Raw genomic sequence first — 23,030 nt, forward strand, 5'->3', positions numbered from 1 at the left:
TTTGTTCTAAGAATGCCAACAAACTATCAGTGCCTAAATGTAGTGCTGTTTTTTGTGATGACACATATCAATGGAGGCCACCAAATTGTTAGTTTCCTGTAAGCTACACAAAAATGGTAACCACTTTTGGTGACAACTTACTTGGGATGCAATTGTACTGGTAATCTAGATGTGCTGTTTATGAAAGCCTGAGATAAAAGATACTATAAAGTGCAAACATATATTATGAATATAAGTAATGGCCTATATAACATATGAATAGGAAAAATAAAAATAGGTATCTATTGAACAATTACTTTTCTGGACCTTTTGCAGACAGCTCTTTCAATTATCACTGATTAACTTAACAATTTTTCACCTAATGTCTCTACACTGAAAATTCAAGTTATAATATGAACTTTATTTCTTTTTGTCATTGACTATCCATGGGATACCATATTTAGAAAAATATTTCTATTAAACACAAGATAACAAACAGTGGAAGTAAATAAATGAAAGCTGTCAACATCATTAGAGGATCATCTGTCTGTCCCTTGATTAAGTTCATGGGCTAAATTTTCATTTAATATTTAACATATGCAATAGCAAATACATTGTCTTCCTTAAACTCCCTTTTTTATGTATGCCAAAACCTTCCTCAACAACCTTATACATTCATGCTTCACCAGTAAAACTAATATCTATATTCTAGCCTAATACATATGGAAGAAAAAAGAGAAAACATACGGTTGTTTACACACTCCCATTACTACTGTTCCTGAGATTTAAAAAAATAGTTTCCAAAAACATTCTCCTACTTCATAGGCCAAGTCCCTGTCACTCCATATTAATTAGTTCTTTGCTTCCCATTCTTTGCTCCAATAAATGATTGACTCATCTTTGATTAACTGTGGGTAAGCATTATGCCTGTATTTATTTAAAATCCAGCCACTATACATAGTTGTACCTAATATAAAGTATAAAGGTCTAGCCAAATACAGTACATTTACTGCTTATTAAAAGGCCCATCCTCTGTCTAAACTACTTTTTAAAAATACATTACAGGTTCACTGAGTTCCGTTCACTGAGTTCTACTCCCTGGATACCTCAAAATAAATACACAAAGTCTGGTTCTGAGTTAAGACTCTCCAAACACAGCTTTACTAATTAACAAACAGATTTTTCAACGAGCAAACCCAAACTATTAATGTAAAGCCCAAACTGTCATACCCGACAAAAAGCTCTGTGTAACTCAAAAGTTTGTAACCAACAGAGAGTCCTGTGGCACCTTTAAGACTAACAGATGTATTGGAACATAAGCTTTCATGGGTGAATACCCACTTCCTCAGACACATGTAATGGAAATTTCCAGAGGCAGGCATAAATATGCAGGCAAGAATCAGTCTGGAGATAATGAGGTTAGTTCAATCAGGGAGAGTGAGGTCCGCTGCTAGCAGTTGAGTGTGAACACCAAAGGAGGAGAAATTGCTTTTGTAGTTGGCTAGCCATTCACAGCCTTTGTTTAATCCTGATCTGATGGTGTCAAATTTGCAAATGAACTGAAGCTCAGCAAAATGAGCAGGAGTACTTGTGGCACCTTAGAGACTAACAAATTTATTTCAGCATAAGCTTTCGTGGGCTACAGCTCACTTCTTGGATGCATAGAATGGAACACACAAACAGGAGATATTTATACATCCAGAGAACACGAAAAGGTGGAAGTATGCATACCAACTGGAAGAGTCTAATCAATTGAAATGAGCTATCAGCAGGAGAAAAAAAAGCTTTGAAGTGATAATTGAGATGACCCATAGATGATGTGAGGAGAACTTAACATAGAGAAATAGATTCAATTAGTGTAATGACCCAACCATTCCCAGTTTCTGTTTAAACCTAAGTTAATTGTATCTAATTTGTATATTAATTCGAGTTCAGCAGTCTCTCTTTGGAGTCTGTTTTTGAAGTTTTTTTTGTTGCAAAATTGCCACCCTCAAGTCTGTCACTGAGTGGTTAGAGAGGTTGAAGTGTTCTCCCACTGGTTTTTGAATGTTATGATTCCTGATGTCAGATTTGTGTCCATTTACTCTTTTGCATAGAGACTATCTTGTTTGGCCAATGTACATGGCAGAAGGGCATTGCTGGCACATATCACGTTGGTAGATGTGCAGGTAAAAGAGCCCCTGATGGTGTGGCTGATGTGATTAGGTCCTATGATGGTGTCACTTGAATAGATATGTGGACAGACCTGGCATCGGGCTTTGTTGCAAGGATAGGTTCCTGGGTTAGCATTTATGTTGTATGGTGTGCGGTTGCTGGTAAGTATTTGCTTTAGGTTGGGAGGCTGTCTGTAAGCAAGGACTGGCCTGTCTCCCAACATCTGTGAGAGTGAGGGATCATCTTTAAGAATAGGTTGTAGATCTTTGATGATGCACCAGCACCCTATCCCTCTCACAGAGATAGATACCTAAGTCTGTACTGTACTGGACTGTAGGGAAGCGTCTGTAATCCACAACCAGGAACCCCTTCGTGGAGTTGGGTACCTAATTTGTTTCTTATGTGAATGAGTTAGGCACCTGATTCACTCCACAAAAAATAGCAGAAGGAAGAGGAGTTGGTGGTGCCACCCATCTTGTAACGTTTAGCTCAGAGGTTGGAGCACTCGCCTGGGATGTGAGAGAGACGTATTAAATTTCCCTTCTGCCTGCTGGGGAATAAGTTTTTGAACAGAGGACTCCCACATCTCTCAGGAAAGTGCTCCAACCACTAAGCTATGGGATATACTAATGAGGGAGGAGGGGACTCCTTCTGCCTCTCCTACTGAAGCTATTCCACTTTCAAAGAGTCATTGGAGCCCTTGGGTCTCCCACCTTCCATATGAGTGCCCTAGACACCAGGCTATAGAGTCATTCTAAGTCTTTGATGCAGGGATTCTAATTTCTACACAGTGGAACAGCTTCAACAGGAGAGACTGCAGGAGCTCCTCATCAGAATATCACATAGCACTGGTTAGCACATTCTCCTGAGAAGTGTAGAAGACCTTTCTTCAAATCCTTTCTCCCCTTCTGACAGAGGTGGGAATGGAATCTGAGTCTCCCACATCCCAGGTGAGTGCTCGAACCACTGGACTAAAATTTATAAGGTGGGCAGCACCACCTCCATCCATCATTTGAATGGGACCTGATCTAATAGGCAGTCTCTGAGTACACCTACTGGATCAGGCCCCACATGTGAGATAGGTGGAGGGTGTGACACTGGCGAACCAGGTGCCAGCACATGAGAGAGCGCCAGACCAATTCACTTGTGTATTAGTATAGATAAAAGTGGTTATTAAATGAATAAGACTGTATTTGACGTTTAAACTTCATGAAAAGTTGGGATGTTACTTGCACTGTTTTCACTTCTCTGTATCCCGTTATAATGTAGTAGCAAACATTTACATTGTGTAATTCCTGTAACTAAAATAACGCATCAAATGAGAAAGAAGCCTTCTGGAATGTGAATGAAGCACTTTAACAGAAAAGTGCTAATTTCAAAGCAAGTGGTCATTGTGTGTGATGATCGGAGGTCAAAGACTCAAACTGCATTCCTCACTCGCCATCATCAAAGGAATAGCCCACGTGGGTAGTGACACTGTCATCTTGTTTTCTGTGAGAAGAAGCTATAAGCATAAGCACCGACTTCCCCTCTGCCCTGTGGGTGCTTGACCCCCCCCAACCCCACCCCTGGCCCTGCCCCTGCACCACCTTTGCCCCGCTCCAATTCCACCCTCTTCTCCCAAGTCCCCTCCCCTGCCCCGCCTCTTTACCACCTCTTCCCCTGAGCACACCATGTCCCCACTCCTCCCAGAAAGTCCTAAGTGCTGTCAAACAGCTATTAGACGGCTGGCAGGAAGTGCTTGGAGGGGTAAGAGCGGGAACGCTGCGCTTGGAGGAGGAGGGGGTGGGGGGCAGGAGGTGCTTGGCTGCCAGTGGGTGTGGAGCACCCACTAATTTTTCCCTGCGGGTGCTCCAGCCCCGCAGCACCCATGGAGTTGGCGCCTATGGCTATAAGTATGGATTTAAGGAAAGATCTTGCATCTCTAGACTGTTTGAACACTTATGGGAAAGTGTACCAGATGCAAAGCAGAGATCCCCAGAGATAATCCGGGTACCTTGAAAAGACTTTTGGGAAACTGGCAGTTTACTACATCATTGCCACCATTTGGAATTACAAATGCTGATATAACTGTGCATATATTTTACCTGCTTTAACCTCTCAATAATTTGCATTTCCTTTTCTTAGCTAATAAACTTTGAGTTAGTTTATTATAGAACTGGCTGCCAGCGTTGTCTTTGGTGTAAGATCTAGGATACCAATTGATTTGGGGTAAATGACTGGTCTCTTGGGACTGGAAGCAACCTAAATGTGATGTGATTTTTGGTACAAGAGACCTTTTTTCCAAAGTACAGTTTGTCTGGGTGGCAAGATAGATTACAAAGCCTAAGGGGACTGTCTGTGACTCAATGGTAAGACTGATATACTGATCGAAGAGTTCAGATTTGTTACTGGCTTGGTGAAATCTAATTACAGAACAAAGCACCAGTTGGAGGTGTCTGCCGTGTTTTCTGAAAGTCTGCCCTGAGGTAGGCACTCATGGTCATGAGCCATTCCAGACAGCGTGACAGAGGGAATGCCTAACTTCTCCCAGTTCATGGATTGCTCTGGAGCCTAGATGGAAGATAGGCATCCAGACACCAGATTCTGCAATTAGACACTCATGGCTGGCTCATGCCAGCTGACGGGTTTGCAGGTCTCAGGCTATGGGGCTGTTTTGCAGCGTTGACATTTGGGCTTGGCCTGCAGTCTGAACTCTGGGACTCTCCCACCTCGCAGGGTCCTACAGCTTGGGCTCCAGCCCAAGCCCAAACATCTCCAGCGCAATTAAACAGCCCCTTAGTCCAAGCCCTATGAGTCCAAGTCGGCCAGCAGCAGGTTTTTAATTGCAGTGTAGATATACCCTAGAGCAGTGGTTCTCAACCTATTTACCATTGTGGGCAGCATCCAATAATGCCTGTATGTCCCTGAGAATGTCCAATGGGCTGCAGCTGTGTGCTGATTGGGCTGCAAGTGGGCCATGGGTTGAGAACCACTGCCCTAGAGTGAGGCAGCAGTGCAATGCTCAGAGGCAGAATCTTAGGCATCTTTCACCCTGAAAATATAGGCACTGAGTGAATTTAGGTCTATAGGGTTAGGTGGAAGTGGAGCAGGGGTTTTGTAGATCACAGGGGAGCCTGAACTGATGTTTAGGTACCTAAGTATCTTTGTGAAGCTGGGCTGTAATGACTAGAGGACCATGATATACCATCAGTTTTTAAGCAGAAATTCCCCCTGCTGTTATTGACAAATATGGCTTAAAACTCAAGGCACAATCTGGCTGAGAATGAAGGCAGTAATGAACAAGACTGTTGTTGTCCAAACAGAAACTCTGCTAAGCTGCTCTTCACTCTTAAAATGTAACAATTTTAATGCAAATATAGATTTTGTTTTAAACTATTTATCAGGTATGTATATATAATGTATATAATCAACATCATAGCACAAGAAACTATAGCAGAATATAAAGATGTCCCCAAGATCTTCTGAGTGCCCAATGGTTAGATATTGAACAGTATATTACAACATAAACATTTTAAAATGTATTTTAATATGGAGAGATTAATACTTCATCTCTGTTGAAGGTGGTAACCTGCTAATCCCCAGTACTCTTTAGAAACCAAATGAGTGACTGAAAGAGTTACTATATCTATTAGGTATCAGAGGGGTAGCTGTGTTCAGTTTGTATCCACAAAAACAACAGAGGAGTCAGGTGGCACCTTAAAGACCAACAGTGCCCAAACAAATCTGCTAGTCTTTAAGATGCCAGCAGACTCCTCATTGTTTTTCTATCTACTAGATTACTTGATTGTGTTGTTTTATTTGTTAATAGTTTAATTCAACTATTCTGAGTCTAAATGGAGGACTCGAATCACCAAGATTTGTCAATCCCCACCCCCTCTCATGAGAACTAATTTCACATGATAGTTTTTTTTTAAAAAAGAAAAACATGTAAACATAAAATAAAAGTCTAATTGATATTAAACCTGAAATAACAACTAAGTCAACTTGATTAAAGATATTTTCTTGTAGTAACCTCAAGGTAGTGAATTATTTAAGTTACCACACGCTAACATTCTCCAGGAAATAAATGCGGTGCTTCTCGTTCAGTCTCCAGGGCCAGTACTTCAAATCAGTGAACTACTTTATTCAATCCCACACCAAAAACGAAGTGTGAAGCTGGTCCAATACCCTTTCCTCTAACTCAAACCTTAGAAAGCATGGACATGGGTCAGTCATTCATTCATTACCTTCCCCCTCCCCCCCCAACGCCTCAATTACACCCTACCAACTGCCCCACCCACACCACACTACACTCCCCTCACATTTATCCACAGCCAGCAGCCTTGTCAGACCCAGCCTCCCCGTTCCCTGATCCTCACAGCAAGTATTGCTCCTCAGGACCCCCAGAGCCGCCCTCTCAGACTTTCCATCCCCCCAGCAGCCAGGCGCCCCCTTGCCTTGCGGAGACGGCCGTGTTCCTGTCGCCGGGGCCGGGGCGCTGTGCTGAGGGCTGGGGAGAAGCCTGGCGGCGGGGGTGCGGGGTGGGACAGGGGCTAGTCCGCTCCCCCGGGCAGGCCCGACTGTGTTTACCCGTCTCTCCTAGTAACCGGCGGCTGCGGGCCAGTCCCCATAGCAACCCCGCCGGCAACGGTAGCCAGCAGAGCCGGCAGCAGAGGGGCCAGAGCTGGAGCGGGGCAAGGTACCGGGGCGGAAAGCGGGTGAAGGGGGCTCCTGTGGTCCTGCCGCTGCGAGCGGTGTGCAGGGGCTCAGCCCCCACGGGAGTGAGCGGGCCCAGCCAGGCTGGGTCTGACCCCCGCCCCACAGTGGGGGAGCCTCCCCCAATGAGTGAGAGGCCAGGGCGGTCTGATCCCTGCCCCACAACAATGCAGCCCCCACTAGTAAGTGAGGAGCCAGGGCTGGTCTGACCCCCTAATCCACAATGGGGGGGCGTGTCTCACACCCAGTGAATGAGAGATCTTGGAAACAAGCTGTTCTCCGTGCCCCAAAGTGTAGGAGCCTCCCGCTGCATGTCCCCAGTGAGAGAAGACACTTAGGCCTCTATTGACTCATGTGGCTCCCATCCCCCTGCTCCCAAGTAGGTGAGGGGGCCTGTGGCTCACACTATCCTCTTATTTCTACACTTAAATTAGATGAAGAGTTGGCTATGTTTACCTGCCCTCTGCAATCCTCCAGCTCTCATAAAGTTGCCTAGCATTAGCTGTAAATAGGATTGTCACCTGCCTACATTTTCCCAACATCATCCCTTTTTTGAGGTGGCTGTCCTGGGAAGAATCTGAGGGTGTTCAGTACACACTGCCAGCTGTCCAGTTTTATGGGCTCAGGATCACCCTGGATGTTCTGGGTTTTTATACCTGAGATGTGGCAACTCAAGTTGTAAGATGCCCCTTCATTTTCAGTTTAAACTGATTTTTACTGAAAAAGAATCCAAGTTTTCCAAAAAATATTATTTTTTTTCTGATTTTCACCCTACTTTTGTATCATTCAAATATATAGCAAATAATTTGTTTTATTAGGAAAATACAATACATTACATGAGATATATGTATTACAATAATATATTTGCGTGTATATGCAAAGCTGTCTGTTGAAGTAAGGCTTTGTATTAGTATAGACCAGTGGTTCTCAAAGCTGGTCTGCTGCTTGTTCAGGGAAAGCCCTGGGTGGGCCCAGCCTGTTTGTTTACCTGCCACGTCCACAGGTTCTGCCGATCGCGGCTCCCACTGGCCTCAGTTCACCACTCCAGGCCAGTTGGGGCTGCGGAAAACAGTGTGGGCCAAGGGATGTGCTGGCTGCCTTTCCTGCAGCCCCCATTGGCCTGGAGCAGCGAACCGCAGCCTGTGGGAGCCACGATCGGCCGAACCTGCAGACACGGCAGGTAAACAAACCGGCCCAGCCTGCCAGGGGCTTTCCCTGAACAAGCTGCAGACCGGCTTTGAGAACCACTGGTCTAGAAGATACGCACAATAAACAAACAGGCCTGCATGCAAGCTCTGAAGTGCGTGCGCATCTGAATGTAATGATGAATCTCATGCCCACCACGTAGATATTTCAAGCTGTTAGCAGATAATGGTTTAAAGATTTGACACACTAAAATTATTAATAGTTTTTTGCACTGATTTTCACCTGTTTTTATTTTTGTAGTAATATCTACCAATAAATTCCCAGGCAAAATTAAAATAAAAACTAAAAGCGAAGGACCCTAAAGATGACAAAAAAAATCTCTTAATCCCATTGCAAACAGAACAGAACCTATTTGCTTTGCACTTTTTGAAATGTTATTAGTATGGTTAATTAACAGAATTTTCCCCAAGTAGCCTCATTCTTTTTAATATAACATTAGCAAGCCTATTCCCCTCATTGCTGGTGCAGCTCCATTGAATTAACTGAATCAGGCCCAAAGATGCTTATGGCTAACTATTAAGTCTACAAATGTATTCTTTTAATAGTTTGGGATCTTAAACATATTTAAAGAATAAACTATTTTATTTGCTAAGGCACACATTGTTGATATTAGCTGAAACCATGGGAGTGGCACTGACAAGAGCAGCTCAATGGACCTCGGCTGGTTCTGGAACTGGTACACTAGAACTCACTCCTTTGAATGAATCTCTTCTAAATGACATAATTAAGTTTGCAGAGAACTTCAGCTCTAGACATCCTCAAGAAGCAGTATTTGTCTTCAGAGAACCACTTGAATGGAAAACACAATTGGATTATTCAATATTTGAATTAGGTTATGAGATCAGGTAGGTCTGAATGGCAGTGGTTTTTAAACATATTAAAGATGAACTGCAAAGAAAAAAATTGTGCTAACTTTGTATAAGGAATTTGCTCTTTTTATTGTATTTCTTTTCTCCTAGTTTGTTACATTGGACATTTTGTATTCTGATTTATAACTTTTCCCCAAAGGACTCTGAAAATTTTTGTAGCACCTAGATTGTGACTTCACACCTGTGTGTTGAAACCTAATCTCCAGTTTCTTACTGAACTGGGGCGAATATATTTGCCTTTGTCTATTCTAGGAATTTTGACACTCTATGTCTAGTGCTGGTGCAGACCTCCCAGTGCCAGCAATGAAGGAGGCACTAATGTAGGCCAGGCACAGGTGTGTTACACACTGTATGTCTAGACACCCACGGCTGGCCCTGGCCAGCTGACTTGGGCTCATGGGGCTCAGGCTGCAGTGCTGTTTCACTGCTCTGTAGACTTTTGGGTTCAGGCTTGAGCACGGGCTCTAGCACCCTGCAAGTTGGGAGGGCCCCAGAGCCCAAGCCCCATGAGTCTGAGTCAGGATAGCACAGCTCAGCTGCAGGTGTCTAGTTGCTGTGTAGACATATCCTGAGTCACCGTACCTTGAAATGAGATACAAAAAACAACGCAAAAAAAAAAAAACAATGCAAAAAAGTCCTATGTAGTTATACCCACTGAATCTTAGGTCCTGTCCGCAGTGTAATTATAACTGTATTGATGCACCCAGTTACAACATAGTTGAGCCAAGCCATGTTAAAGGAACTGTGCTACAGCTTTGAAAAGAGAAGGGCAGTTACACTTTTTTGGAATAAATTGATGAATTAAACAGTAATAGGTCACCATGACCAGATAGTATTCACCCAAGATTTCTGAAAGAACTCAGACATGAAATTTGAGCACTACTAACTGATATGTAACCTACTGCTTAAATCAGCCTGTGTACTAGATAACTGAAAGGTAGCTAATGTAACACTTATTTTTTAAAAAGGCTCCAGAGGCAATCCTGGCAATTACAGACTGTTATACCTAACTTCAGCATGAGGCAAATTGGTTGAAACTATAGTAAAGAACAGAATTATCAGACACATACATAAACATTCCTTTTATAAAGGAAAATCATGCCTCACTAATCTATGAGAATTCTCTGAGTGGGTCCACAAGCATGTGAACAAAGGTGATCCAGTGAATATAATGCACTTGGACTTTCAGAAAGCTTTTGACAAGGTCCCTCACCAAAGGCTATTAAGCAAAGTAAGCAGTCATGGGATAAAAGGGAAGGTCCTCTCATGGATTGGTAACTGATTAAAAGATAGGAAACAAAGAGTAAGAATAAATGGTCAGTTTTCACAATAGAGAGAGGTAAATAGTGGGATCCCCCAAAGAGCTGTATTGGGACTTGTGCTGTTCAACATATTCATAAACAATCTCGAAAAAGGGGTGAATGATGAAGTGGCAAAGTTTGCAGATGTTTCCTAAAATTAATCGAGATAGTTAAGTCCAAAGCTGACTGGGAAGAGTTACAAAGGAATTTCACAAAACTGAGTGCGTGGACAACAAAATGGCAGATGAAATTCAGTGTTGCTAAGTGCAAAGTTGTGCACATTGGAAAAAATAATCTCAACTATACATACAAAATAATGGATCTAAATTAGCTGTTACCACTCAAGAAAGAGATTTAGGAGTCACTGTGGATATTTTTTTGAAAACAGAGAGAATGTTAGAAGCCATTAGGAAAGGGATAGATAATAAAGTAGAAATATCATAATACCACTATATAAATCTGTGGTATGCCCACACCTTGAATACTGCATGCAATTTGGGTTACCCCATCTGAAAAAAGGTATAGTAGAATTGGAAAAGGTGCAGAGAAGGTGCAGAGAAAATGGTGAGGGGTATGCAACAGCTTCCATGAGATGAGATTTTAAAAAGACTAGGACTCTTTAGGGTAGAAAAGAGACAACTAAGGGGAGGATATGATCGTGGTCTATGAAATCATGAATGGTATGGAAAAAGTGAATAGGGAAGTGTTATTTACCCTTTCACATAACACCAAGGACTAAGGGTCACCTGATGAAATTAATAGGCAGAAGGTTTAAAATGAACAAAAGGAAGTATTCACACAACACACAATTAATCTGTGGAACTCATTACCAAGGGATGTTATGAGGCCAAAAGTATAACTGGGTTCAAAAAAGAAATAGGTACGTTCATGGAAGTTAGGTCCATCAATGGCTATTAGCCAAGAAGGTCAGGGACACAACTCCATGCTCTGGGTGTCTGTCAACCTCCAACTGCCAGAAGATGGGACTGGATAACAGCTGTAATGACCCTATTCGGTTCATTCCCTCTGAAGCATCTGGCACTGGCCACTGTTGGAAGACTGGATATTAGGCTATATGGACCATTGGTCTGACACAATATGGCCGTTCTGATATTCTTATGTGTATTTCTGTTGCCAGCTGTAATATATTAATATATATTTAATTGATAGAGCTTAGTTTGATAAGTAAGGTACAGCAACCTAACATTTCTTTCTGTGAACTCTTTTGATTTTGCAAGTCAACATGGTCTATTAGTAAATAGAAAGAGGAATGTAAATTAGAAGACATGGTCCATTTTTGATTCAGAGCTTTGAGCAGCATTCTCACAGTTGGACTCTACCAAAAATTTTCCTTTAATAAAAGTTTTCTCTTTATGAAGTATCATTTTATTCTTCTAGTGGAACAACAGTTCAGTCAGAAGAAAGAGACAAAGATGGTCAACCATTGCTTCTCCTCACTGCCTCAACTATCAAAGTACGCAGTTTTGGCCAACTCTCTCGTTTGCTACATGTGGCTATGGAAAAAAAGTTAAAGGAAGCACAGGCATGCCTTCAAGGTTGTTTTTTTTTCTTGCTCTTGAATTTTAATGTTTTAAAAAAATAAGAGAAAGAAAGAAACACATACGTTACATTTTATTTAGTACAAATTTTGGCTTATGAGAGATTGGTTGAAAATAGTGATGTGATGAACCAACAAACTTCTATTTTTTTATTTGTTTACCTTCACTGAAGTGAGTGATATAGAGCTCTGGAATAATGTTAACATTGAATTACATATAAAGATACATGTGTACTGATTGGTACCTCAACAATTATAGCAGATCATATATTCAAACCTTGGCATACTAAATGTATCCTCAGAAGCTAATAATAGTTTTTTTCTGTACTTCTAACGTAATCTCCCTTTTCTAATGTTAATTTATTAAAAATAACCAACAAAATATGTTATGCGTAAGAAGTTCATGGCTATGAACATTTTCAGATCTTTCTGATGAATGCTTCTAGAAAATATGTAACAGTATAGTTATTGGGTCATATCCAGTTCCTTGTACACAAACTGTGACTAAAAAGCACCTAAGTGTGCTAAATTAGACACCTATAGGGATGCAAGATCTGAGTAACATTCATTTGTGAAATTGGTAGAAAACAAGTTAGCTACAATTCTCATGCAGCCACAGATGTATTGGGCCTGATTTGTAAAATGCTCACACAGCAAAGGCCCACACAGGGATCATGCCAGCAACTGCTATGCACCTGTGTAAGAATACTGTCACTCATTGGGCCACTGAGAACAAGAGTAGTTTATAAAACCAGCTGACACACAGTTGTGTCACTGGTCATTGTATAGGACAGCTGGCAATCCTGAGCAAGTGATAGCTGGGCCTTTTATGGAATCATTGGGATTGTTGCCAACAAATCTTTTAAGACATTGTTTTATACTAAATCAAACTTCCGTAATGATGGCTTTTCTGTGAATTGAGCCCATTGACTTGATGTTTGGGCCATCGTCCAATTTTATTATCTCTGAAGGTAAATACTGACATAACAGAAAGTTTTAGATTTATTGAATCAAGAGGTAAATATCAATGTTTATTCACCAGAAGACAGCTCCTGTTTATTACTTGTTTGTTTTACTTGAATTTTGTTTTCATTTTGTTAAAAACTGATATATTAGTGTATTTCAAATCACAATAAAGTGATGTGAAATCATTTACTCCTACAGGATAAAACAGTAACATTTTAAACCTGTTAAGGAACCCATTATCTATCTTTTAAAATTAAATGTGTTCATATTATAAGTTACCATTGTTAAAATGCTTTGGCAGTGAAGGATTTTAGAAATCCTTTAAGATCAGTTTTAAAGTATCATTATCTTTATATTGACAATGTTTCTCATTTACAGCCAATAGAGATCCTATAGTGAAAATTCTTGGCCCAGGATATGGGACCATTGAAGGAGAAGATATGTCTATGCTGCGCTTGCTAGACAGAATGAAAAAAGATGATGATCCTGATACAGAGATTAAAATGAAGATCTCTCTTCTTCTTCAACAGCTGGATATGCAACTACTTAACAGTTCTTTAAAACATATTTCACAGTAAGTGCATTGCAAATTAAACTGTCCATTTTTTGCCAGTAAATTTTTTGTTTTGTTTTTAAGTTAAATTCATTTTAACCCAAAACATGTGCTTTTGGTGTGATATGAAGAAATCACTCAAAAGAGGTATGAAAGTAATTATCTTTATTGATTTATGAAAACCAGGAAAAGTTGCTGAAATGAAAGATATTTCCTGGAGGTTTAACAATATGAGTATAAATATGTGTGTGTGAAAGTGTGTGTGTGTGTGTATACGTATATATGCATGCAGTGCGTATGTTCTATATTTGAAAGCAACTCAATATCATATATATAAATAAATAATGCACTAGCAACTAAAACATTTTAATAGAGTTGTTCATTTTGTTACGAAAGTACCTAATAGATTATACTGAATTTGTCAAAGAGTTATAACGGTTTCATTTTAGTTGTGAAACTAAAATTTCACTAAATAGCTGTTTGCCTATTTTTAATTATTTTTCCACTACTCTGAAGCTAGTGAAAGGAAAGAGCAAAATCCCTTTATACAATGGTCTGATTATTTTTTGAAAATCTATTTTTATTATTAGATTTTAGACCATTTTCTATTAATTACAGAGAGGTGAGATTAAGTCCAGCTGCTGTAAAAAATGAAGTGGATCTGCTCAAACATTTCTCTGGAGAAGGAGAAGATACTGTGCTGGAATCTCTTGAATATACATCAGGTTAAAATTCTACCTTTTATGTTTTTGTTTTATCATGTTTTACATTTATACCTATACGTTAAATATAATACATTTTATTTTTTTTTCATGTAGATGTTAAAATACATTCATTATCTCTTACTGATTTAAAATGTGTATTTCTATTTTTAAGTAATAATATAGAACAACATGTACCTACAGATATGGAGCTCAATTCTTCAACCTTGATTTACATAAATAATCCCTATTCATTTCCCATTGAATTCAGTGGGACTAATTAAAGGCTTGGTCCTGAGAAGTGCTGCACAGGTGTTTAAGTGATTTGTTGCATCAGGCCGGAATGCTCAGCACTTTGCAGGATCAAGCCCTAAATCAGTTCAGATTGTTGACATAAGTAAGGGTTGAAGGATTGGGACCTTAATTTGTATAAATTTTATAATTAAAAATCTATTCAGGTCTTAATATTAGAAATAGCAATATATTTTTAAAAATAACAAAAACACTCTTGTTGCAGAGTATGAATTCTCCAATGGATGTCGAGCCCCACCTTGGAGACAAGTCCATGGGGAAATTTGTTATTTGATTGTTAAACCACATGACACCGATCCTTTGTATATCACTTGCAGCACAGCAGGAGTGTTTTTAAATGGGGTAAGTAACAATAAAAACTCAAATCTGGGGTAACAGAAACTTGAGTACTGTATGTAAAAATGGGTGAGGCCTGCCTGAGGAACAAGTTTGGAAACCACTGTAGTAGAGTATGTGGCCAGCTTTCTACCTCCTTTCACGGTGTTAGCATGCTCTAATAGGTCGAAATCAATATCTGTGGCATTACTTAAAGATGTTCCAGTATCTGCAGAGCCACTACATGGTCTTCAGTACATACCTTCTCTAAGCACTATGCCTTGGTCCATGCCTCTAGATTCGGTGTGTCAGTTGGCTATGCAGTTCCATCTTCATTTCTGGACCTGATTCTGTAGTATACTGCTCTCGGGAGTCATCTGAAGTGGAGCAAGCATAGGGACACTATTCAGAGAAGGAGAGGTTACTCTCCCTGTGCAGTAACTGTAGTTCTTTGAGATGTATGTCCCTATGGATGCTCCACTACCTTCCCTCCTTCCCCTGTACTTCAGAGTTTCCTTGTAGAATTTTGTGGTAGATTTTGTGGTAGAGGGTGGTTTGTCTGTGCAGTCCCATAGAGCCATGGTGCGGGGCACAAGGACATGTAGGACACATGTGCAGGCTGAATGGACACTGCTAATGAAAATCTCTGAATGAAGGCAGGTGGGGCGCATGTCACCTAAAGTGGAGCCCCTATAGGGACACACACATTGAAGAACTACAGTTACTGCACAAGGTTACTGCACCCTCTCCTTCCTGAGTCCCAGTCCCAAATTATTTTTCTCTCTTCTTATGATGATTGCTTGTATGAAAATATAAGAGTTTGGAACACGTATAATAAAGAATAAAACCCACACAAAATTTAACAGATTTTTAAGGAAAAAAATGCATACATTTTTTGCCCCAGCTATATATAAGGGCATGATCTTCTAAATACATTCTACTGGAAGTGCTTACTACTATGAATCCCACTGAAATAATAGAGTAATAGATTTTGTGGCCAGAACGGGCCATTACCATCATATAATCTGACCTGCATAACACAAACCATAAAATGTTATTCAGTAATTCCTTCATCAAGTCCATAACTTCTGGTTGAGCTACAGCATATCTTAGAAAGACATCCATTCTTGCTTTTAGGACTTCAAGTGATGAAGAATCAATCACATTGTCCTCACCCATAACTATTTCACATTTGGGGAAAATGTATACCTTCAAGTCAGTGGCATTGCTGTGGGGTACCCGCATGGCCCCACCATATGCTAACATTTTTATGGCTGACTTAGAACAACGGTTCCTCAGCTCTCATCCCCTAATGCCACTACTCTACTTGCGCTACACTGATGACATCTTCATCATCTAGACTCATGAAAAAGAAGCCCTTGAGGAATTTCACCATGATTTCAATAATTTCCATCCCACCATCAACCTCAGCCTGGACCAGTCCACACAAGAGATCAACTTCCTGGACACCACAGTGCTAATAAGTGCTGGCCACAAACACCACCCTATACCAGAAACCTACTGACTGCTATACTTACCTACATGCCACCAGCTTTCATCCACACCACATCACACAATCCATTGTCTACAATCAAGCTCTAAAAATATGATTTGCTCTAATCCCTCAGACAGAGAAAAACACCTACAAGATCTTTTATTTATAATTGGAGATATACCTATCTCTTAGAGCTGGAAGGGACCTTGAAAGAGTCATTGAGTCCAGCCCCTTGCCTTCACTAGCAGGACCAATTTTTGACCAGACCCCTAAGTGGCCCCCTCGAGGATTGAACTCACAACCCTGGGTTTAGCAGGCCAATGCTCAAACCACTGAGCTTTCTCTCCCCTATCAAGTGTTCTTAAAACTACAATACCCACCTACTGAAGTGAAGAAACAGCTTGACAGAGATATTCCTATCTCATAGAATTGGAAGGTCATTGACTCCAGTCCCCTATCTTCACTAGTAGGACCAAGTACTGTCCATGACAGATTCCCCTCCTTGATCTCTAACTGGCCTTTTGTAGGATTGAACTCACAACCCAGGGTTTAGGGAGCCAATGCGCAAACCACTGAGCTATTCCTCTTCCCCAAGACCCAGAAGAGTACTCAGAAATCACCTACTACGGAACAGGCCCAACAAAGATAGTAAGAACGCCACTAGCCATCACCTTCAGCCCCCAACTAAAACCTCTCCAGCACATCATCAAGGATCTACAACCTATCCTGAAGGACGATCCCTCATTCTCACAGATCTTGGGAGACAGGCCAGTCCTTGCTTACAGACAGCCTCCCAACCTGAAGCAAATACTCACTAGCAACCACACACCACAAACACTAACCGAGGAACCTATCCTTGCAACAAAGTCCATTGCCAGGTCTGTCCACATATCTATTCAAGAGACACCTAATCACATCAGCCACACCATCAGGGGCTCGTTCACCTGCACATCTACCAATGTGATATATGCCATCATGTGCCAGCAATGCCCCTCTGCCATGTACATTGGCCAAACTGGACAGTCTCTACACAAAGGAATAAATGGACACAAGTCAGATGTCAAGAATTATAACATTTAAAAACCAGTCGGAGAACACTTCAACCTCCCTGGACAGTCAATTACAGATCTAAAAGTGGCAGTTCTTCAACAAAAAAAACGTCAAAAACAGACTCCAACAAGACACTGCAGCACTTGAATTAATTTGCAAGCTGGACACCATTAAATTAGGCTTGAATAAAGAGTGGGAGTGGATGGACCATTACACAAACTAAAAACTATTTCTCCATGCTAATTTTCCCCTACTGTTACTTACACCTTCTTGCCAACTGTTTGAAATCGGCCGTTCTGATTATCACTACAAAATTTTTTTTCTCGTGCTGATAATAGTCCACCTTAATTGATTAGTCTCGTGACTGCTGGTATGGAAACCCCCATTTTTTCATGTTCTCTGTGTGTATATATATATAATCTTCCTACTGTATTTTCCACTGCATGCATCTGATGAAGTTGGTTTTAGCCCACGAAAGCTTATGCCCAAATAAATTTGTTAGTCTCTAAGGTGCCACAAGTACTCCTTGTTCTTATCCCTAATTAAGTTCTTCCAATGGTTAATTATCCTTACTGTCAAAAATGTGTGCTTTATTTGTAGTCTGGATTTGTCTAGTTTTAGCTTCCAGCCATTATCCCTTAGTTGTGAGTTTAGTCCTTGAGGGGGCCACTTAGGAATCTGGGGTAAAAATCAGTACTTGGTCCTGCTAGTGAAGGCAGGGGGCTGGACTCAATGACCTTTCAGAGTCCTTTCCAGCTCTATGAGATAGGTTTATCTCCATAAATTTTGTTATACTTATGTCCGCTAAATTAAAGAGCACTCTGTCAGAAATCTTCTCCCCATGTAGGAAGTTATAGAACATTGTTAAGTCACCTCTTAATCTTCTCTGTGATCAGCTGTAAACAGATTGAGCTTCTGTAGTCTCTCACTGTAAGGCAGGCTTTCCAGATCTCAAATCAGTGCTGTAGCTCTTTTTTATATCCTTTCCAATTTGTCACCATCCGTTTTAAAGTATGAACACCAGTACTGGACACAATAGTCCATGTAAGGAGGTGCCCTGGCTCCCTGCCGTGCCTGAGAGGGACAAGCCAGAGCAGGTGCCTCAGTGGGCGGAGCCACCGCCGCCTGTCCCCGCCCCCTGGAAGTCAAGGGGCGGGACAGGAAGTATAAAAGCCTGGCCCAAGCACTCAGTTGGCGGCCGGCTGCCAGAGAGGACAGACGCTGGTGCCCGAGCTCCCACTGGGCCCAGCCTACTGGAGGAGTGCTGGCCTGACCTGCCTCATGCTCAGTATTGGAGGAGCGCTGGCCTGATCTGCCCCGCGCTCACTACCCGGAGGAACGCTCATAGACTCGTAGACTCTAGGACTGGAAGGGACCTCGAGATGTCATCGAGTCCAGTCTCCTGCCCTCATGGCAGGACCAAATACTGTCTAGACCATCCCTAATAGACATTTATCTAACCTACTCTTAAATATCTCCAGAGATGGAGATTCCACAACTTCCCTAGGCAATCTATTCCAGTGTTTAACTACCCTGACAGTTAGGAACTTTTTCCTAATGTCCAACCTAAATCTCCCTTGCTGCAGTTTAAGCCCATTTCTTCTTGTTCTACCATTGGAGGCTAAGGTGAACAAGTTTTCTCCCTCCTCCTGGTGACACCCTTTTAGATACCTGAAAACTGCTATCATGTCCCCTCTCAGTCTTCTCTTTTCCAAACTAAACAAACCCAATTCCTTCAGCCTTCCTTCATAGGTGATGTTCTCAAGACCTTTAATCATTCTTGTTGCTCTTCTCTGGACCCTCTCCAGTTTCTCAACATCTTTCTTGAAATGCAGTGCCCAGAACTGGACACAATACTCCAGCTGAGGCCTAACCAGCGCAGAGTAAAGCAGAAGAATGACTTCTCGTGTCTTGTTTACAACACACCTGTTAATGCATCCCAGAATCACGTTTGTTTTTTTTGCAACAGTATCACACTGTTGACTCATATTAAGCTTGTGGTCTGCTATGACCCCTAGATCTCTTTCTGCCATACTCCTTCCTAGACAGTCTCTTCCCATTCTGTATGTGTGAAACTGATTGTTCCTTCCTAAGTGGAGCACTTTGCATTTATCTTTATTGAACTTCATCCTGTTTACCTCAGACCATTTCTCCAATTTGTCCAGATCATTTTGAATTTTGACCCTGTCCTCCAAAGCAGTTGCAATCCCTCCCAGCTTGGTATTGTCCACAAACTTAATAAGCGTACTTTCTATGCCAACATCTAAATCGTTGATGAAGATATTGAACAGAGCCGGTCCCAAAACAGACCCCTGCGGAACCCCACTTGTTATACCTTTCCAGCAGGATTGGGAGCCATTAATAACTACTCTCTGAGTACGGTTATCCAGCCAGTTATGCACCCACCTTATAGTAGCCCCATCTAAATTGTACTTTCCTAGTTTATCTATAAGAATATCATGCGAGACCGTATCAAATGCCTTACTAAAGTCTAGGTATATCACATCCACCGCTTCTCCCTTATCCACAAGGCTCGTTATCCTATCAAAGAATGCTATCAGATTAGTTTGACACGATTTGTTCTTTACAAATCCATGCTGGCTATTCCCTATCACCTTACCACCTTCCAAGTGTTTGCAGATGATTTCTTTAATTACCTGCTCCATTATCTTCCCTGGCACAGAAGTTAAACTAACTGGTCTGTAGTTTCCTGGGTTGTGTTTATTTCCCTTTTTATAGATGGGTACTATATTTGCCCCCTTCCAGTCTTCTGGAATCTCCCCCGTCTCCCATGATTTCCCAAAGATAATAGCTAGAGGCTCAGATACCTCCTCTATTAACTCCTTGAGTATTCTAGGATGCATTTCATCAGGCCCTGGTGACTTGCAGGCATCTAACTTTTCTAAGTGATTTTTTACTTGCTTTTTTTTTATTTTATCTTCTAAACCTACCCTCTTCCCGTAAGCATTCACTATATTGGACATTCCTTCAGACTTCTCAGTGAAGACCGAAACAAAGAAGTCAGTAAGCATCTCTGCCATTTCCAAGTCTCCCGTTACTGTTTCCCCCTCCTTACTGAGCAGTGGGCCTACCCTGTCCTTGGTCTTCCTCTTGCTTCTAATGTATTGATAAAAAGTCTTCTTGTTTCCCTTTATTCCCATAGCTAGTTTGAGCTCATTTTGTGCCTTTGCCTTTCTAATCTTGCCTCTGCATTCCTGTGTTATTTGCCTATATTCATCCTTTGTAATCTGACCTAGTTTCCATTTTTTATATGACGCCTTTTTGTTTTGTAGGTCACGCAAGATCTCGTGGTTAAGCCAAGGTGGTCTTTTGCCACATTTTCTATCTTTCCTAACCATCGGAATAGCTTGCTTTTGGGCCCTTAATAGCGTCCCTTTGAAAAACTGCCATATCTCCTCAGTTGTTTTTCCCCTCAGTCTTGATTCCCATGGGACCTTACCTATCAGCTCTCTGAGCTTACCAAAATCCGCCTTCCTGAAATCCATTGTCTCTATTTTGCTGTACTCCCTTCTACCCTTCCTTAGAATTGCAAACTCTATGATTTCATGATCACTTTCACCCAAGCTTCCTTCTACTTTCAAATTCTCAACAAGTTCCTCCCTATTTGTTAAAATCAAGTCTAGAACAGCTTCCCCCCAGTAGCTTTTTCAACTTTCTGAAATAAAAAGTTGTCTGCAATGCAGTCCAGGAACTTATTGGATAGTCTGTGCCCCGCGGTGTTATTTTCCCAACATATATCTGGATAGTTGAAGTCCCCCATCACCACCAAATCTTGGGCTTTGGATGATTTTGTTAGTTGTTTGAAAAAAGCCTCATCCGCCTCTTCCACCTGATTAGGTGGCCTGTAGTAGACTCCCAGCACGACATCACCCGTGTTTTTTACCCCTTTTAGCCTAACCCAGAGACTCTCAACACTTCCATCTCCTATGACCATCTCCACCTCAGTCCAAGTGTGTACATTTTTAATATATAAGGCAACACCTCCTCCCTTTTTCCCCGTCTATCCTTCCTGAGCAAACTATACCCATCCACACCAACATTCCAGTCGTGTGTATTATCCCACCAAGTTTCAGTAATGCCAACAATGTCATAGTTGTATTTATTTAATAGCACTTCTAGTGCTTCCTGCTTATTACCCATACTTCTTGCATTTGTATATAGGCATCTAAGATACTGGTTTGATCTTGCCTCCCAGCTTTGTCCTGACCCTCCTTTCTCTCTGCCATTATAGCCCGTGCTCCCTCCTGTTTCCAACCCATCTCCCAGGTCTTGTTCCCCACTTACCTGTGGAGTTTGCTCACCTGTCCCCGTCGAACCTAGTTTAAAGCCCTCCTTACGCTGGCCGGACTTGCCTCATACCCGGTACCCGGAGGAGCATCAGCCTGACCTGCCTTGTGCCCGGTACCCTGAGGAGCGGCCTGAGCTTCCCTACAACTGGTATCCCGAGGAGTGGCCTGAGCTTCCTTAAGACCGGTATCCCGAGGAGCTGCCTGAGCCTCCCTATGACCGGTACCCGGAGGAGCCCATGGTCTGGGACCCCCCCAGACAATGCTGGCAAGAGACAGATACCCAGAGAGGGGGACGTCGGAAGTGGCCCGGGGGTAGCCGACCCTAGTTTGGCTCCTGAAGAGCCTGAACCCATGTCAGTGTGTTGCGGCCAGGATCCCCACTGACAGCAGCGTGCCTTTGCCGCTGCTAGGGCCCTAGGCTGGAACGCAGTGGAGTGGGAGGGCCTGCATTCCCCCTGCCACCTCCCCCCAAGGGTGGCAGACTCCCCCTCTCTCTGGCCTGAGGAGGCCTTCTGTGTAGACCTCTGGGTTACTATGTTTGCTCAGCCTGCTGAAGGCCTGAGCCTGAACTGCTACTGCCCCACCCTGCCCAAGGGCCTGGGCTGATATACTGTGTTTGCTCAGCCCCTGCCTGAGAGTCTGAGCCTGACCTGGTACTGCCCCGCCCTGCCCAAGGCCTGGGCTGATACTGTGTTTGCTCAGCCCCTGCCTGAGAGTCTGAGCCTGAACTGCTTACTGCCCCGCCGTGCCCCAGGGCTTGGGGATTATGTACTTGGTGCTTACCCGACCCCGGCTGGAGGGCCGGGACTCTGCCTTGTTTGCAGACCCTTTATTCCCTCAACGCTTGCTGAGGGGTTAGGCCTACCAGACTGCTGTGTGTGTAAGGAGGCGCTCTGGCTCCCCGCCGCACCTGAGAGGGACAAGCCCCAACACCTCTGGCTTACACGTGGTACCAGAAGTGGGGAGTTCCACCCAGGATGTGGGCGCGGACTCTTAAAGCCGGTGAACGGGGGGCTGCGGGAGAGGGAGCCCCCTCCCCGAGATGGACATGTCCCAACTCGTCGCCCTTCTGACAGAGAACCGGGATTGGCAGCAAGCGGCTCAGTCACGGTGGTAAGAGGAGCAGCAGGCTGCCCAGCTCCAGCAGCAGCAGCAGCTCGTCGAGCAGCTGGGGACTCAACAGCGCCAGCTGATCCAGGGCCTGGTTAAGCAGCAGCAGGAGTTCCAGCTGAAATGCCTCCAGCAGCTTGATGCGGAGCGGGCCCCCTGAGAGGGGGCCCAGTCGGGAGGCACCGATGGGGGCCCGAGCCCCCACCCACCGATCCGACTGACCAAGATGGGCCCTGGCGATGACCCCGAGGCCTTCCTGGTCACCTTCGAGCGGGTGGTGACTGTCGCGGGGTGGAACCCTGACCAATGGGCCTCCATCCTGGCCCCATACCTGACAGGAACGGCTCAAGCAGTCTACCGAGGCCTGTCTGCCGAGGCGGCCCAGGACTATAGTCAGGTGAAATCCGCTATCCTGGACGCCCTTGATGTAAGCCCGGAGACTTTCTGACAGCG

General features: G+C 42.9%; 1 protein-coding gene across 4 annotated transcripts in view; it reads left to right on the top strand.

Moving 5' to 3' along the window:
- The first annotated feature begins 6,575 nt into the window (after nt 1-6,575).
- The window catches only part of ODAD2 (outer dynein arm docking complex subunit 2), a 173,819-nt gene continuing 157,364 nt past the window's right edge, over nt 6,576-23,030 (top strand). The window contains exons 1-6 of one of the 4 annotated variants that reach the window (XM_050939024.1): nt 6,576-6,814; nt 8,631-8,882; nt 11,606-11,763; nt 13,110-13,305; nt 13,903-14,009; nt 14,503-14,639. In XM_050939024.1, coding sequence (XP_050794981.1) covers nt 8,659-8,882; nt 11,606-11,763; nt 13,110-13,305; nt 13,903-14,009; nt 14,503-14,639 — 822 coding nt within the window. In that variant the 5' untranslated portion in view covers nt 6,576-6,814; nt 8,631-8,658. Of the gene's footprint in view, nt 6,815-7,117; nt 7,211-8,630; nt 8,883-11,605; nt 11,764-13,109; nt 13,306-13,902; nt 14,010-14,502; nt 14,640-23,030 lie in introns of those variants that run through there. The other 3 variants (XM_050939023.1, XM_050939022.1, XM_050939025.1) reach the window with 3 other exon arrangements.

The sequence above is a fragment of the Gopherus flavomarginatus genome, chromosome 2 (assembly GCF_025201925.1).
Source record: "Gopherus flavomarginatus isolate rGopFla2 chromosome 2, rGopFla2.mat.asm, whole genome shotgun sequence".
NCBI lineage: Eukaryota > Metazoa > Chordata > Testudines > Testudinidae > Gopherus > Gopherus flavomarginatus.